This window comes from Pongo abelii, chromosome 11, assembly GCF_028885655.2.
Source record: "Pongo abelii isolate AG06213 chromosome 11, NHGRI_mPonAbe1-v2.0_pri, whole genome shotgun sequence".
Lineage (NCBI taxonomy): Eukaryota > Metazoa > Chordata > Mammalia > Primates > Hominidae > Pongo > Pongo abelii.
In genome coordinates this window covers 57,110,850-57,126,927 of record NC_071996.2, presented here as the reverse complement: position 1 = coordinate 57,126,927, position 16,078 = coordinate 57,110,850, and the positions used below count along the sequence as shown (strand labels likewise).

Below are 16,078 nucleotides of genomic sequence, written 5' to 3'. Positions count from 1 at the left end.
GTTAGCCTAAAACAGCCTACAGGAACCCTTTACCCCTATCCCGTCACCTTGGTTTAGTTGTTTATTTATTTATTTTTAGACACAGGGTCTCACTGCATCGCCCAGGCTCAAGCAATCCTTCCACTTCGGCCTCCTGAGTATTGGTTCCCCACCCCCACCCCCCGCAACACAATGTTATCTGATATCTCCCTTATTTATCTGGGTGTTATAGTCGGCCACCTCCTTAGAGTATAACTCCCCTGAGGAAAGAAATTCTGTCTGTCCGGGTCACCACTGTATCTCTACCATCTCACATACTTTCAAGCACACAACACACATTCGATACATACTTATCTAATACATGAGTGACTGAATGATGAAAAGCTGTTTTTTAATGCTAAATATGATAGAAAGTTACATCAGCTAACTTTATTCACGAAGTAGTGAAAAGTTTATTCACAAGATAGTAAGAAGTAAAAACGGTATTCTTGTTCCCTGAAACAATCCCATAAGATCATATTTGTCTTGTTCTAGGCAATACATATTATGAGAAAGTAAAGTTGATTGTGAATGAAAAGATAAAGGAAGAAACATCCTTAAAGATGAAACTAAATAAATTTCAGTAAAATTTTAAATGATCAAATGGACATAAAAATGTCTTTGTTATTTTTACCAGGCTCAGGGAGGTCGGAAATATACAGAGATTTTATAGAGTTTGAACAGTGTGGGATTTAATTAGTTAGGGCATACACACAAACAAAATGTCAGATAAATTTTCCACAAAATAAATTCTATAAATTATGAGTAATGTTTTTCTTATTTGTCTTGCTATATTAGATCTAGAAAACAGGCTTAATTAAGAGGTTAAGAAGAAGTGGACTTTAATCTCTTCTCCATAAAAGGCAATCTCTAAATAAGAAATTCAATCTCCAGCCAAGTTTTCACATTTTCTGTGGAAAGTATTGTCTTCCAGCTTATTATTTTTTTAAGGCAGGAGGGAGGAAGTGGTAAAATAACATCTATAATTCTAATAAACAATTTATGTTATAAAACTCTTTACAATCTCATGTAGGATATTATGTACTAACCATGATCCTCTGAAAAATAGGTAAAATTTACAAACAACCTGCTTCAATATTCCCTTAAGATACCATGTAGGAGCCAAAAATCAAAATAATGAATAAGGATACTGCAGACATATCCAAATTGAGAGACATTCTACAAAATACCTGGCCTAATTTTTCAAGTATATTAAGGTTAAGAAACACAAAATAATGTTGGAGAACTGCACCATCTTTAGACTGTGATTTTATAGAAAAACGCATTCGCTCCCAACAAATATATTCAGTATTTACGGAAAAACAGAAATGAATGAATGGGTAGCTAGATAGATAAGTAGATAGATCTAATAAAACATTTTTAAGGCTGTCAAGTGAAGCAAAAATGCATTAATGTCAGTGATGAGAATAATAATAAGCAATTGGTAAACTATAAGCAGATGTATGAAAGAAAGAACCATATGCCATAAGAAATAAAGCGATAAAAATGGCAACATCTGTTTTTAAGCCCTAATACATTACTACTTTAATAAATGAGATGAGTAAAAATGGAAATGTAAAGATTTCTTGGACTAAGAGCCTTTATAAATTGGTTATACTTTTTACCAATATATGGTATTTTTAAAAATATTATGATATTTCAATTATAAGTTGAAAAAATGAATGGGAGCTTTAAATAATAAAATAGTATGCAGAAATAAAATTTCATATATAGATTAATACATTAAATCTTTTTTCACTGCTCTTAAAATCGTAATAATAATAGTTCTTCAGTAACTAATAATAGTGCTTCAGTTTAAAATACTACAAGCAGCTTTGAGGTGGTCATTATATCATCCTCACTTTGAAGAGAAGGAAAAGAAGCTTTAAGAGAGTAGATACCCTGCGTAAATTTCAGATAGGTGTTATGTGACAGACATGCTAAAATTACAATGACTTGCCTCCCTCTATTACTTGGACAATACTGACTGTTACATAATTGAGGATCTTCCACCTCGGTATAAAGCTTGAATTTATCTGTAGTATTGCCAGTGCTAATTTCTATATTGTTATAGTTTATATGTAATCAATCATTAGCATTATATAATTCAGATGATACTGGTAGAAAACAATTAAAAGCTAAAATATTTATTGTCTTCTCAGTACTTGTAGAAAGTATAGAACTCAAAATACACACACACACATACACACACATATATACGTATACATACAATTATATGGAAACTACATTATTAATCTCAAACATCCAGTAGCCTCCAAACCAAGCAATGTTTAGGCCCCAAATAATATGCTCATAACTATTGTTTATTTCCTTTGTCAACTTAACTGTCCTCAGAAAATAGCAAATGGTATTTGGGGCATACCAATGTTATATTGCATGTTAAGGAAAAACATATAGCACATAGTTATACAGGAGAAGAAAAAGAATAAAAATCTCTTTTTGAAATGAAATTTTGGTCAAGGTTCAGCTGGGGAAATCCGCTGACCCACTTCGAAATTAAAATGCTGCTTTAGCACACACAGCACACACAGACACACACACAGGGAATTTTCCACTGAGGTTGCACATAATGGATATCAAAGCTCTATCAATAACACCCCAAATCACCATCCCCAAGGCCAGAATATGCATGCTGATTTCAGGCTGCTCACTAATTACCCTACTTTTTTGAGCCTTAAATCTTTAAAGAAAAATCATGATTATAAGAAAGTCAAGTTTGTAATTATAATAGAACATCATAATAATTTATAAGAAGTCATCTCACTTTTTTTACAGTGAGTGTTCCTGAGTTAATATTATGTATGTAACCATCAAAACAGTACATTTTAATTTTCAAAATAGTATCAACTTAATGTTACAAAGAAATAAAAGGCAAATCATTACTTTCATTATTGTAAACTCTGAGTCATTTCGCCCAATTCATGACAGGTATTGTGCATATCATATAATGTCATTATGGTATAAAGAAACTTTATGGCATATCTGTTTTTACTCACCAGTTGTTTCCACAATGCCTTCTAGGATGACGACAATCTCGAACTGTTCAGTTTGCATGCTTCGCTGGGATAGGTCATAAAAGGGGCTTTTGGCATCGATCACGTGGCAAATTGTGAGGGGGGACACAAGAAAAAGTTGATCTGCCCCTGTACTAAAACCTACATCCAGTTCAAGTTGGTCAAGGGGAAGGAATTCACCCTCAGGTGTCTGCCGAGACTAGACAAGCACACAGAAAAAGAGAAGAAATCACCACTTGTACTGAAAATTTCAAGGCAGCCCAACAGTAATTTACATCATTGCCAACATTCTGCACTATCAATCATCTGCAACAAAATCCAAACAAATCATTATGCAACTATGTTCTAGCAAATGGGCCGAAATCCCACATAGCTCATGCGGAACATACATGCATTATTTATAATACACAACTTGCTATAATTACCATTCCCTAACTCATGAGCTTTGGAGAAATGCCTGGTCCAACAATGGTTGTTAGCACAAACTGTGGAACTGAGTGTGCATGTGCTGCTGCTTGACAGCAATCACTGCAGGATAACTCATTGCATGCCAGATATTTTTTTCCCAACAAAGCAAATAAATAAGTAGGCAGTTCTTATGGAGTGTGTTAAAGCTGACAAAGATTGACCATCATTTCGAAAGAGATTTATTGATTACTAAAAAGCAAAACACAACAATTTATTTTTCAGACTTTCAAAAAGTAACAAACACATATAAAATGGAATAGAGGAGTGAAGATGTTCTCATATTAAGCTATGTTATGTACACAAGAGCTTACATAATAAAAATAAATGGCAGATGTTGTTAGCTAATGGTTTTCAAACTCCTAATAATAAACTGCATTATAAATATTTGCTTCTCTGTCATTTCATGAGTTTTAAAACACAGTGAAAAACTGCACTAAATTGAATTTTCTTTAATCAAAATGCAATTTCAAAAAGCTATACCTGAGAAACATAGTTTAATAAAAGGTTTCTAAGGTAGTGGCATTCAGTTTCGGTATAAATCACTCTGAAGCTTAATTAAGTAAATTGCTTGCACGCTAGGGTTCTATGAGAAAATTTAATATGACTATTAAAAATTAGCAAACCATGAGAGTAAAATTACTTATCTTCCTTTTATCTTTATTTTCCATATCTGTCACATATAATAATCATGCACAAGCAAACATATACATTTAATTTCTGTAACTATGGGGTAAAATAAGGGCTAGGTAGTTAGGAATTAAATACAGAAAAAATGGGGGGAAGGTGGAGCATGCTGCTGGTCAAATAGGACTTTGATGAATCCAATATATTTTAACAGATTCCATGTAAAACAAATGTAATAACAAAACAATGTATAAGACTGGTCTGCCCAATGAAATGATAGTTTGAAGACAAAATTGTTACTCTCAGAGTTCCAAAAAATATACATTGGCTTTTTATGTGGAGTAAGTGAGTCTGAAAACACTGAGAAATGTGGCTTAGCAACATGTCCTTTGTGGCAAAACAGAATGAAGGGTTCCAAATTGGTGGTGCTTCATTATGGCAGCAATTGTTGCAAAGAGTTTCAACAGGAGAATTAGTCAACTAGAGAGGCTACTTTGTAGTTAGAAATATTCAGGGATATTATTTGTGTAGACAAAATCCTAATGAAAGGGAGACTATTTTTCTTCTCTAACTTGTGTGTAGCTGAAAAAAGAAGGCTATGAAAAAAATGATTACTGACAAATAAAAGAGCCCATTGAAAAATCTGATGGTGCAAAAATTAAAACAGCAGCTCTAGCAACCAATGCTGGAGAAAACTAGGCGTTTCCAAGACAGCATGACGAAGCTCCCAAAAGAGCTTTTTTGAGTCACCTGTATTTCTAAATCTATTCTCAAATTAGTAAAATATAAATGAGACCAACATCTTTCCAACTACATGGTTATGTAACAAGTATTGATTAATATAACAAAACAAATGCCGAACACAAAACAAAATCAAAGCAACAAAAACAAAAACCTTGTGTCATTGTTCTCTCACCTACTAAGAAACAGGTGCTATATAAACACAAGGTGGTATTCTGATGTGTATAATTAATTTGGGTCTTTTTGCTGACCAGTCTAAGTTCTGCTTTTCCTGAACTACATGGCATTGTTGACAATAATAATTCTTTTAGAAACTAAATCTCCCATTTATTCTAAAATAATTTTCCCCAAAGAAGATATATTTTCCCAAGTATTATATATGTACACAAATATTAAAATTTGTCTTCCTTTTTCATACATTTGTTATTTATACCTGTGCGTCATTCTAAAAGGCTTTAGAGTAAGCTATTAAATTTTGTATTCCCTAATCATTTAATAACTCATGGATATAAATGGCCTAGAAACAGGCAGGCTATCAGGAGGATGACAACTTGGAATAAGAAATACTTTACTTTTACCAAAGTAGTTTATTCAGACATAAGTAATTTTGGCTTAAATATGCATATATCTGTTCCATTCAGACTTAATACACCTTCTGATTTTAAATATTTTCTCTATACAGTCAAAATCACACCTGTACTCAAAATTACCCCTGTACTCAAAATTACCCTATCCCCACCCTCCCACCTCAAATACTTTATATCCTATCCAGGTCTTCCTATTATGTGACACTTTGGGAAACATGCTTTCAATGCTTATATATTTTTCAGATAAGTGAAATTCTTTACATATGTATTGAATTCTTTACATATGTATCCAGTGGATACTATATAATTTAACCTTTCTTTAAATGACAAAGATGCTACACATATTCACAATTTTATTGTCCAGGTCCTTCTTCCTTTATGTTAGGCCACCAAATATTTCAACTATTAATATGTTCACCTCCCTGATATTTTTTCTTCTTTGACTTTGTAGTAGACTGAGGAGCCTCTTAATCACTGAAATTCCATAGACTTTGGCTCAGGTCAAAAGTGAAGGGTGTGGTTTTAATGTGGCAGGTGCCTGGAATACTACAATTGTTTGAAGTCTGAGCTTCTGACTACAGCCAAGTTATCTTAGCAGTGTTCAGTCACATGCTTTTGATGCTCTCAAAACCTACACATGCTTACCAAATACATTTTCAGAAGCACATACATTCTACTTTAGGCTTCTAAATAATTCTAACCTAGGCTGTCCTAATTCTGGTGCAATTCTGGGGATTTGCAGGAGAAAAAAAAAAAGCCTATGAGTTAGTTTTAAAGTTCAACTTCTGTAAGAGGAGTGAGAGAATGTTTGAATGTTTGTTCAAGGAACTGTGATAAATATATGTATACGAAAGTGAAAGAAAAAATAAAGACGAGTTATACATGCGTCTTTATAAAATCAATTTTCTTCTGTAATTTGAGTATATAATAAATTGGCACCACTGATATTTCATCAGTTTCATATTATTTAGCAATTAACTACCCTATTTCACTCAGAAATATTTGATAGTAAGCAGAATATTTTGAGGTAAACACCAATTTGACCTTTCTTCATTGTGTCATGTTAAGCATTATGATATAAGAAACTTTCCATTGATAGAGCAATTTGTTGATGATGCAGTTATCTCCTTTAGCTCAATAAACTTTCTAATTCCCAAGGAAACATAGAACCAGCATCCTTTTCTAGATACAAATGTATAAATTGATATAGTCTAGATCAACAATAATTTAAATTATTTTCAAATTCAAAGCGATTGCTAAAAGTTAAGATTTATGCAGTAAATTATTTAAATTTATAAAAAGTTGATTACTAAGTCTGACTTTTAGTTTATAAGAAAATTATTTAGAATCACAAGAATTGTGGAATAAATAAAGTAAAAAAGAAGTTTAAAGAAAGACAGTGAATAAAAATGATTAATTCTTAAAAATTTAGAAGATAATTTGAAAAAAACCTTGGGTTGAGAATGACTTCCATACAACTTCTACTTTCAATTTTATAGAACCTTGGGAAGGAAATAAAGGTCTTTCCACCATTTTAGTATATCTTGCTGATTGCATTACAAAAAATTCTGGGAATTATAAAAATTGAAGAAATCTAGAGCTTAAAATTTGTTTAAATAAATTAATTGTTTAACTGTCCAAAAATTTATAATGTGAACATTAGGTATTTTTCGATAATTCTGTACAATTTTGGTTGTGGCAATAATTTTGAAGTTATTTATAATACATATATCATTTAATAATAATATTTCAATTATTCACATTTTCATTATATGTAAATGCTCTATGTGTAGAATTTAAGGGTTGTGTCACATTTTATAGTCATTTACACTAATTTCAAAGAAGCAATTCAAGTCAAAGGCCTTTGAACTTCCTTAGAGCCCCAAAAGAGGCCTACAAGATAATCAACTACAATTCTGACTATAGGTGGAAAAAGAATCAAAAGTCACAGGTGCCTAGAAGGGATCATCATTGTCACGTATTTTGCCGACAAACAGTCTTCGTATTACAGAGGGCAACTGTTAAGTGCTTATTCAAAGACAGACAGACACACATATACATATACATACATGATCCTAGGATATACATTTAGCACTGCCCTGGCACAAGCAGATCCACATTTGGTCCCCCTCCTTCTGGTGAATATATGGCCAAGTGTCCACATTCATTTGTCAAGGACACATTTTGCCAATGCAATCCATATCTTTGCTCCCTCTCTCTCTCCCGTCTCTCTAATGTGTAACTATGTTCTTTCCTAGCTTGGAGTGAGGCTTAAGGAATTCTGAATAACACATTAAATCACTACTGTCCTACACTATAGATTTACCTCTATCATATTCTACAGTTTGATCCATGCGTAACCACCTTTCCCAAGTCCTTGCTGGAAAAGGGCCCACAGGGCCAGTGGTCTGGGAAGGAAAGGAAAGACAGAGAGAGCAAGCCATTCTTGCCTACCACCTCCCCACCATTTTATCTGTAATTTCACTTGTCCTCTTTATATGTGTAATATGCATTTATGAGTGTGTGTGCATGCTGAATATATGCTGCGGTCATAAAGAAAATTACATGGAATGAGGTCAGGGTAATATCTAGAAACTAACATTGGGAAATGAGCCAAACGCAGGTACCAGAATCAGCAACAAAAGTACCCTGTGACCCAATGCAGTTAGGGCAATGGCTTTGGTGCCCAGACCAAAATTTAAGTAGTCAGGTGGAGCGGAATATACACCTAGAATTTTATTGGCATTGTCTACAATTACATTGTACATTTATTTGGACTCCTTAAGCTTGAAACTCCATGAATACTCGGATGGAAAAACTATGACCCAATGTCAAGTCCAAAATAAGGATTTTTAATGCTGAGCCAATTAACCCACAAAAATATGTTCAATTTTATGAAAAGAACATTTCTTACAGAATGCAATGTAATTTATCTTATAATAGATTATGTGAGGCTTTCATACCATTCAAATGAAAGAGCAGCTTTATAACTCCTTGAGGGCCTTTGTGGCATTTATAATAACTGAGGACAGGCTTCGTAACCCTACTTGCACATTTCCTCCTACTCGTCAAACACCCTCCAGTCTATTAAATGCTTTTTCCTGCTTCGCTTTATCATTTGTTCTTACATACTGCTGCTTATTTATGGGTCTTTATGCCCCTAATTTCTGTTCACTTTTTATTCGCTGAGCACAGTCCACCCTTTACTTTTCAGGAATAATATTAAAAATAAAAAACAAAACTAAACAAAATATATTACCACTATTTTAAAAAGAATAATAATTATATATTTTTAGAAGCCAAGTTCTACACTTATTAGAGAATTAGTATACTTGTGTCAGAGAAAGAAAAACTAGACTAAATAGGAACTGTGCTAATTTTAAGGATAAAATGAATCTACCTGAAGAACTCACCAACCAATATAGGACCTAGCTCCTGAGCATTCTGAGGTACCCAGCTTTAGACCTCTTGAATATTTTTACTAATGGCTTAGATGATGTTCAGAAGAACAGGGCTTTTACAAATATAGATATTCATCTGTGGATTTTATTTTGGGAAAGAGAGGTAAATAATTGTCTCATGATTAAAAATAAAGTTCAAATTGGCCACAGTCAATTGGTGAAGCGTCAGTTTAAAATTAAGATCATACTGAGTCAAAAACATAATCACATTTCAGTGCAAGATACAAAATGAAAGCAAACCTATAAATACATGAGAAAACTGCAGGAATCCTGTGATTCAGGAATCGTTGTGGTTAGATTAGCAAAATGTTAGGACATATGAGGAGGATAAAGAGCTTAATGGTCTTTCAGACCACCATTTTTTTATTGCATCTGCACTTGATAATAGTCATATGGAGAAACAAGACAACATCCAATTTGGAATATATATATATATATGGAGGATATGTATATATACACACACACACACACACACACACATATATATGGAGGATAAAAGAAGGTGACCACAAGGTGAGCACAAGGACGATAAAAGAAGGTGAGCATATATATATATGGAGGATAAACGAAGGTGGATATATATATATGGAGGATAAAAGAAGTTGAGCACAAAAATAACATATGTGATGTTAGAAGAGGAAAGGAATGTACTCTATTACCTTTTGACAAGTGAAAGTTAAGGATTGCACAGCTGACCTCTTAGGAAAGAAAGAGGATGCCTATTGGCAATAAATAGAACTAAAAAGAAGTAACATTATGCTTCCAGAAAATTAATCCTTACCTTTTTGTTTCAAAATATGAATGCAACCATAGTTTATTTTATGTTTACTTTATTTAAAAAATGTGTGCCGACTGGATGAATACAACCATATATATGATGGCATTGAGATAATAAATTTGTGATTTCTTGAACAGTGTATCAAAGAATAGTAATTAATTGTTGCCCTAACAAGTTGTATGCCTAGGTCTATCAACAATTATTATTAGGTTGGTAGGAAGGAGTAACTAAGACTTCCAAATCCTTTAAACCCAGCACTAAACTATAGGGTTCAGCATTACAACTACTGGTCTCAACTCCCTAATCCAGGCATTTTTATAAAAACTTTCAATTGGATGACATATTAACTTAGCATAGCCATGATACTAGTTAGTCCCTATTTTCTGGGTAAAGCAAAAAGAGAAAAGAAGACAATTAAAATAAATGGAAAATTCAAGTAAAAATTCAATATAGGGAGAAGAGGAAGAAAGAATATTCATCTTAAAAGAGCTGTCTATAGCTGTATTTATAATTCAATCACAGATTTTAATGAAGAACTTCAAACTATAGCCTTTGATTTTTATTTAATCTACTTTCTTTTTTTATGAGTAGAAAAAGGACTGACCCCTCCAGGCATAAAGTTGAAAGATCTATATTTGACTACTGAAAGAAATTTTAGTGCTTTTAATGCTGGAAGACAGGAATAGAGATGAGATAAAATGTGCTTTCAAATAAGTGAAAAGCATAATAATAAAAATTAAGCAAATAAGTTTTACAAAAAACTTCCATCAAAGTTAGGCATTTAAAAACTATTATACATGAGAAATTTCATAACAGAAAGCATTAGAAAGCCATGCCCATGTTCTTATTGTCTCCCCAAGAATCAAAAAGTGCTTTATAATTATTAAATAGAAGTTTTATACTTATCTAAAGAAGCTTTTATTTACCAAATAAGAAAATAGCAATAGAAAAATTAGTAAATTAAATTAGGTAATGGGAAAAGAATACATGCACTATAGTTACTAGCATTAAATATTATACTGGATTTTGTTGCCTTAAAAATTCTATACATTCTGCATTAAAGACTCATAAATTTTGCATTTAAATTGTTAAATGGAGGTTAAAAGGGGGAAATTGTGTGTAATATTTAATAAGAATAATGTATAAAACTGATAGGGACATATTATTACTTCAAGATTTTGGTATAGCTTCTATTTAAAAATACAGTTGACTGTTTTAGGTCACTTAATCTCAGTTCCTAAGAGAAAATGAGAGCAACTTGTTAAAGGCAAATCTCCCCTCTAATTTTGCTGAATGTTATTATTTCCCCAATAAAACATGACTCCTTTTTAATGACGTCTAAGGAATAACAAGAGCTACAATAATTCATTTAAATTACCATGGCTACAGGAAAGATTAACTTTGAACAAGCTACGCTAACTGGCTAGTTGAAGAGCTACTCACGGATCAACTCTCTCCCTTCACCATGGGGAGAATTTCACCATAATTTTCTTTAAATATAAATTGATGCCACAGGTAAATTGTGTTTACTTCTAGCACTGACATCTTCCTAACAAATCAAAAGTAAAAGACTTTATAAGAATATTATATGTATTGTTTTAACTAGATGTTTTTATCACCTTGTGTTAATATAGCACCTTGCTCCAAATTTGTCAACACTATACATCTTTCATCTTTTTAACTAGGACAATTTTTATGGTATATGTGGTACATTTCCTTAGGCAGAAAAATTATTATCAGTACCCTGCACCAGTGTACAGACTGGGTGCTTCAGAATCATTGTACCTTTGTATTAAGAAAATAAACAAAAACTAACAGATAGGTTAATTCTAATTATGACCGGCTTTGTTGAAATAAAATGTAATAAAATCTATAAACATCAAAAGTATGTTGTCTGGAAAAGACATCTGTAATAAATAACCTTAAATGTTTAAAAAACTAAAGAATGTCTATAAATAACCTTTAATGTCTAATTTTCAATTTCCATTACATCAGTTAATATTGTAAACTACTCTTCAGTAAGTCTCAAAGTGATACAAAAACATGGATTGCTTGAACAGAAACCTTGCCACTATACTAACAAAGTATTTCTATCTGTCTAGTAGGCCTAACCTAAAGAAACAGGTGCTATATTGTGGTCTATGCAAAGATAAAGACACATAACAGTTACTATTGTAATAAACATATCTACAACACAACTGCTCAGCTTGATCTGACAAACTGCTTGGTTCAAACAGTGGTCAATAACAATGCACTAAGTTAAATTTTAAAAAATTGTATGCAGTTCATTGAAATTAATTATATATGAATATGATCTACCCAAATTATTTATTCATAGTTAATGAACATTTACATCAGAACCAGGTTGATAATTTTCCACTGTGGTGTACAAAATGTAGCTTATTTACTGTATGTAGCACAGTAAATATGCATATGATATGAAGTGACAGGACAAGTGAACTGCTTTAATTTAAACACTTTACTGAGCAACTTGGTCAAGGATAATTATGGTAAGATCTTGTAAGTGAATAATGAAAATGACACAAGAGCAAAACTTTTTAAAAGCACATTGGATCCCTTTTAACTACAACATTCAGTTGGGGCTGTGTAAAACAATATATACTTGTGGAGTGGAAATTGAAATTTCAAAGGCAAAATCTCAAATATTGATCAGACTTTCATTTTATTAATACTAAATTCAGAATCTGGCTACAGTTCTCTACGCAACCTCAGATAAATATTTTTCATTGTATGAACTATTTATTTAAGGTCATCTTTTTCAATTTATGAACATCTGAAAACTACTAAGACAAATCCCTCTAGCGAAAAAAATGAATTGTAAATCACACACAGAGACAAACAACTGGGCTTTAAGCCTTCCTTCCCATACTCTAATTGGAAGAGTGATTAAGAAGGACTTCTCTTGTTTGTGGTGGTGCCCTCTAACGACTAGACGGACCTTGCTTTAATAACCACTCCATGTGCAATTTGTTTTAGCATTTACACCGTTGATGGTAGGAAGCAATCTTCTTTAATGGATGCTGAAAGCTTCAAGTGAAATCTGTAATTGACAAAGGCTTCACAGAAACAGGCAATTAAGAATAAAATTAACAAGAGGCTCTACAGGAAAAGCACTCAAGCTTTCAAAGAATACTTCTCCAAGAAAATATTTAGTAAAAATAAAAATTTAAGAGAACCAAGTGTGGTTTCTTCCACTTTATTATCTGCTTCTGTTATCTGTGTGTTTGTTAAAAAGATGACCATAGAGTTAAAGTCATTGGGTCTAGAGAAGTAATCCGCCTCCTAATATTATTAGGGAGAAAAAAAGGAAAGAAAAAAATAAGAAAAGCCCATCGTGAAAGTTGAGGCAAGTTCAGCACCAATTTCTTCAAAATAACAGCTGTTTAGTTGAGTTCTAGTACCTCGCATTGAATGGTGTAGACAACAAATAAAATCGCTCTGAATAGCGAAGCAACAGGGACAGGAAGGCGAACAGGGCACTAATTGCCCTCATGGCTCCAGGAGCCAACACCAGTTCTCACGTGTTACTAGTCCAGTAAGTGATACAAGCAGATCCGAAATGACGAATATAAACAAGAGCACGAGAGTGAGCGGAAAAGGAACAGAACTGTCAACCGCATTCTTTGCCCAGTCCTCCAACCCCCAACCCCCCAAAAGGAAGTTTACCTGTGGCTATAGGTAGAGCAAGGGGAGGGGGCCCGGGCTGGTTCTCAGACGAGTTACTCCGCGGGTTTGGGGGACGCAGGTCTCCCGGTGGGGAAGGGGCGGGGAGCACTTACTTTGAGCAGCTTGCAGCGGATCTGCGCGGAGACCATGTGGCTGTTGCGCAGGTTGCCCACCCGGAACATAAGCGTGAGTTTTCCGTCCCTCATGGAGATCACCGCGTGCTCGCTGAACATGAGGGTCTCGGCGCGCTTCTTGGGCTGGGACATCTTGATGAACATGCAGCCGATGAGGAAGGCGTCCACGATGGAGCCAAGGATGGACTGGAAGAGGAAGAGGATGATGCCCTCGGGGCACTTGTCTGTGATGTATCGGTAGCCATAGCCGATGGTGGCCTCCGTCTCGATGAAGAAGAGGAAGGCAGAAGGGAAGTTATAGACATTGGCCACGCAAGGCGTGTAGTTACCGACGTGGGCTTTGTTCAGGTCGCCCCGAGTGTAGGCGATCACCCACCACATGGACGCCATGAAGAGCCAGGCCACGGTGTAGGTGAGAATGAAGATGAAGAGGTTCCAGCGCCACTTGAGGTCCACCAGCGTGGTGAAGAGGTCCGAGAGGTAGCGGCTTGTCTCGCTGCCCAGGTTGCCGTGCTGTACATTGCACCGGCCGTTCTTGTCCACGAACCGCTGCCGCTTCTTCTTGGGCACAAGCTGCTGCTGAGGGTCCTGGCCTGGCCCCTGGGGCTGCAAGCCCGAGCCGCTGGACGATGTGGTCACTACCTGGTAATCGTCCCCAAATTTCCTTCGGAGTGCAGACATAATACGAAGGGGCGAGCCAGATTCAAACGCGAAGCGAAGGCGCAGGAGCTGGGCGCTGCAAACTAGCACCAATAAGGAGGTGGGGGCGGGGGAGGAAAGGAGGCGAAGCGAGCGCTCCTGGGTGGGGGGCGCACCCGGCAGGTAGCTGCGGTCTCTGCCCCCTGCAGACGCCTCTCCTTCTCCCCTGGGACGGAGGCTTTCTTTCCAAGGTGAGTCTTTAAAAAGTGTTCTCCCGCACTCAAGGCAGGAGGGATGCAAGGAACAGGAACCCAAGCGCAATTTTGCCTCCAAGCTTCCCGAGGCTCCTCTTTTCTTTCCCCACCACCGGCATCCCGGGTCACCTCTTGACTCCCCACGGCCCTCCTGATTATCCTGCAGTACCCCCAAACTGACTGCTTAAAATTAATGAGTTGACAAGCGAGTCCCAACCCACCTGCCAACTCGCTGGCTGCCTAAGAAGCTGCCTTTACCTGCCTGGACCAGACCCTCCCCCCTCCCCGCCGCTCCCCAATCTCCCGCCCCCTGGGACCGGTCCCCGCACCCCCGGCGCACCTGTCTCCTATCTTTTAGCCAAAATCCCGCCCAAAGGCATGTCTGCCGGGCACTGGTGCAACGCCCCCTACCCACGCCCTCCGGGCTCAGATTCCCGGGTTCCGGACTCCAGAGACCTGTCCGCCTGGCGTCCCCCGACCGCCGAGTTTCCGCGGGCGCCACCGGGGCCCTTCGGCGGACCCTCAAGGGCCCGCAGGCCTCCCGCGCGCTCAGCTGAGACACGGCAGTGCGCGAAGCCTGGGCACTCACCCAGCGGGAGAGGGCAGGAGGCGGCGCAGCGGGCGGTAGCGGCAGCCTGGCCTCGCACTCTGCGCTCACGGCTGTTTTCCTCGTTCCCACTTTTCCTGGTGTACCACGATGGGCGCCAATGCAGGTCCCCCAAGCTCCGCACCTCCCTGAGGGCACCGCGCTGTCCCTGCCAGAAAGATCCTTGGCGCACAGAGCACAGAATGACTCGAGCGGGGGCTCGTGGGTTCCTTGGCGCTGTGCCCTCCTTCCAGGCGACAGCGGTGCTGCTGGACGGGGTTCGAGCCTTGGGCTGCCGGTCAGACTTTCAGGTTAAACAGTAGCGCCGCTCTAGCTTTTCCTCTGCCTCTTCCTTCTTCGGTCCCCCACTCCTTGTCAGCGCCTCGGTGGCCCCGGGTGGAAGATGCGAGGCGCAAGCCGGGGCAGCAGGAATGTGGTGTGTGTGGTGGTGCGTGTGATCAGCTGCAGAGCCGCGCTAGCCCCGCCTGTCCCTGCCTTCCCCCGCTGCTCCACCAGCCTGAATTGCACCTCCGAGCCTCAGTTGAGCCTGCAGTGTCTGGCAGCTCAGGAAAAGCGAGCCCCTCCAATGAGAAGCGGCTCTAAATCTGCTCCCAAACGCCCGCCAACTCTCCTTCCTCGCCCCCTGCATCAGTCAGAAAGCCCCCAGTAAAAAGCAAATGCTGTTCTCAGAAGGAAGAGAAGTACAATATGTCTCTATAACTGGGCACTCGTTTAAACGGATGCCTGGATTTGGGGTTGCATCATAAACAGAGATCCCAACTGGCTCTGAGATAGGCATATTCAGAACTCAAAGTTGCAGGAAGCAGGAGGGGCCTTAGGATGAAAACAGAAAGGAGAGAAACACTAATAGAAATCCTTTCTGGAAATGGCTCTATTAGAAAGTCTCAGAACATCTAGAGTTAATGTGTGCCTATAATTGAAGGAAGAGGGCTGGATTTTAATGGCCTCAGCCTGGCAGTTAACTTAATGGAAGGGCAAAGTGCAGAAATAGCTAATAGAGTGCCCATGAGTAAATACCAGCTTGTTTACCACATTTCACGTTTGC

The 16,078-nt window shown here is 37.2% G+C and overlaps 1 protein-coding gene across 3 annotated transcripts in view; it reads right to left on the bottom strand.

The window, feature by feature from the left end:
• The window catches only part of KCNJ3 (potassium inwardly rectifying channel subfamily J member 3), a 168,519-nt gene extending 153,817 nt beyond the window's left edge, over positions 1-14,702 (bottom strand). For 2 of the 3 annotated variants that reach the window (XM_024243928.3, XM_054549379.1), the window contains exons 1-2: positions 13,513-14,702; positions 3,036-3,252 (exon numbers count right to left, since the gene is read on the bottom strand). In XM_024243928.3, the coding sequence (XP_024099696.1) occupies positions 3,036-3,252; positions 13,513-14,214 (919 nt within the window). In that variant the 5' untranslated portion in view covers positions 14,215-14,702. The remainder of the gene's footprint in view (positions 1-3,035; positions 3,253-13,512) is intronic. The other variant, XM_054549380.2, reaches the window with a different exon arrangement.
• Between the last annotated feature and the right edge of the window lie 1,376 nt (positions 14,703-16,078).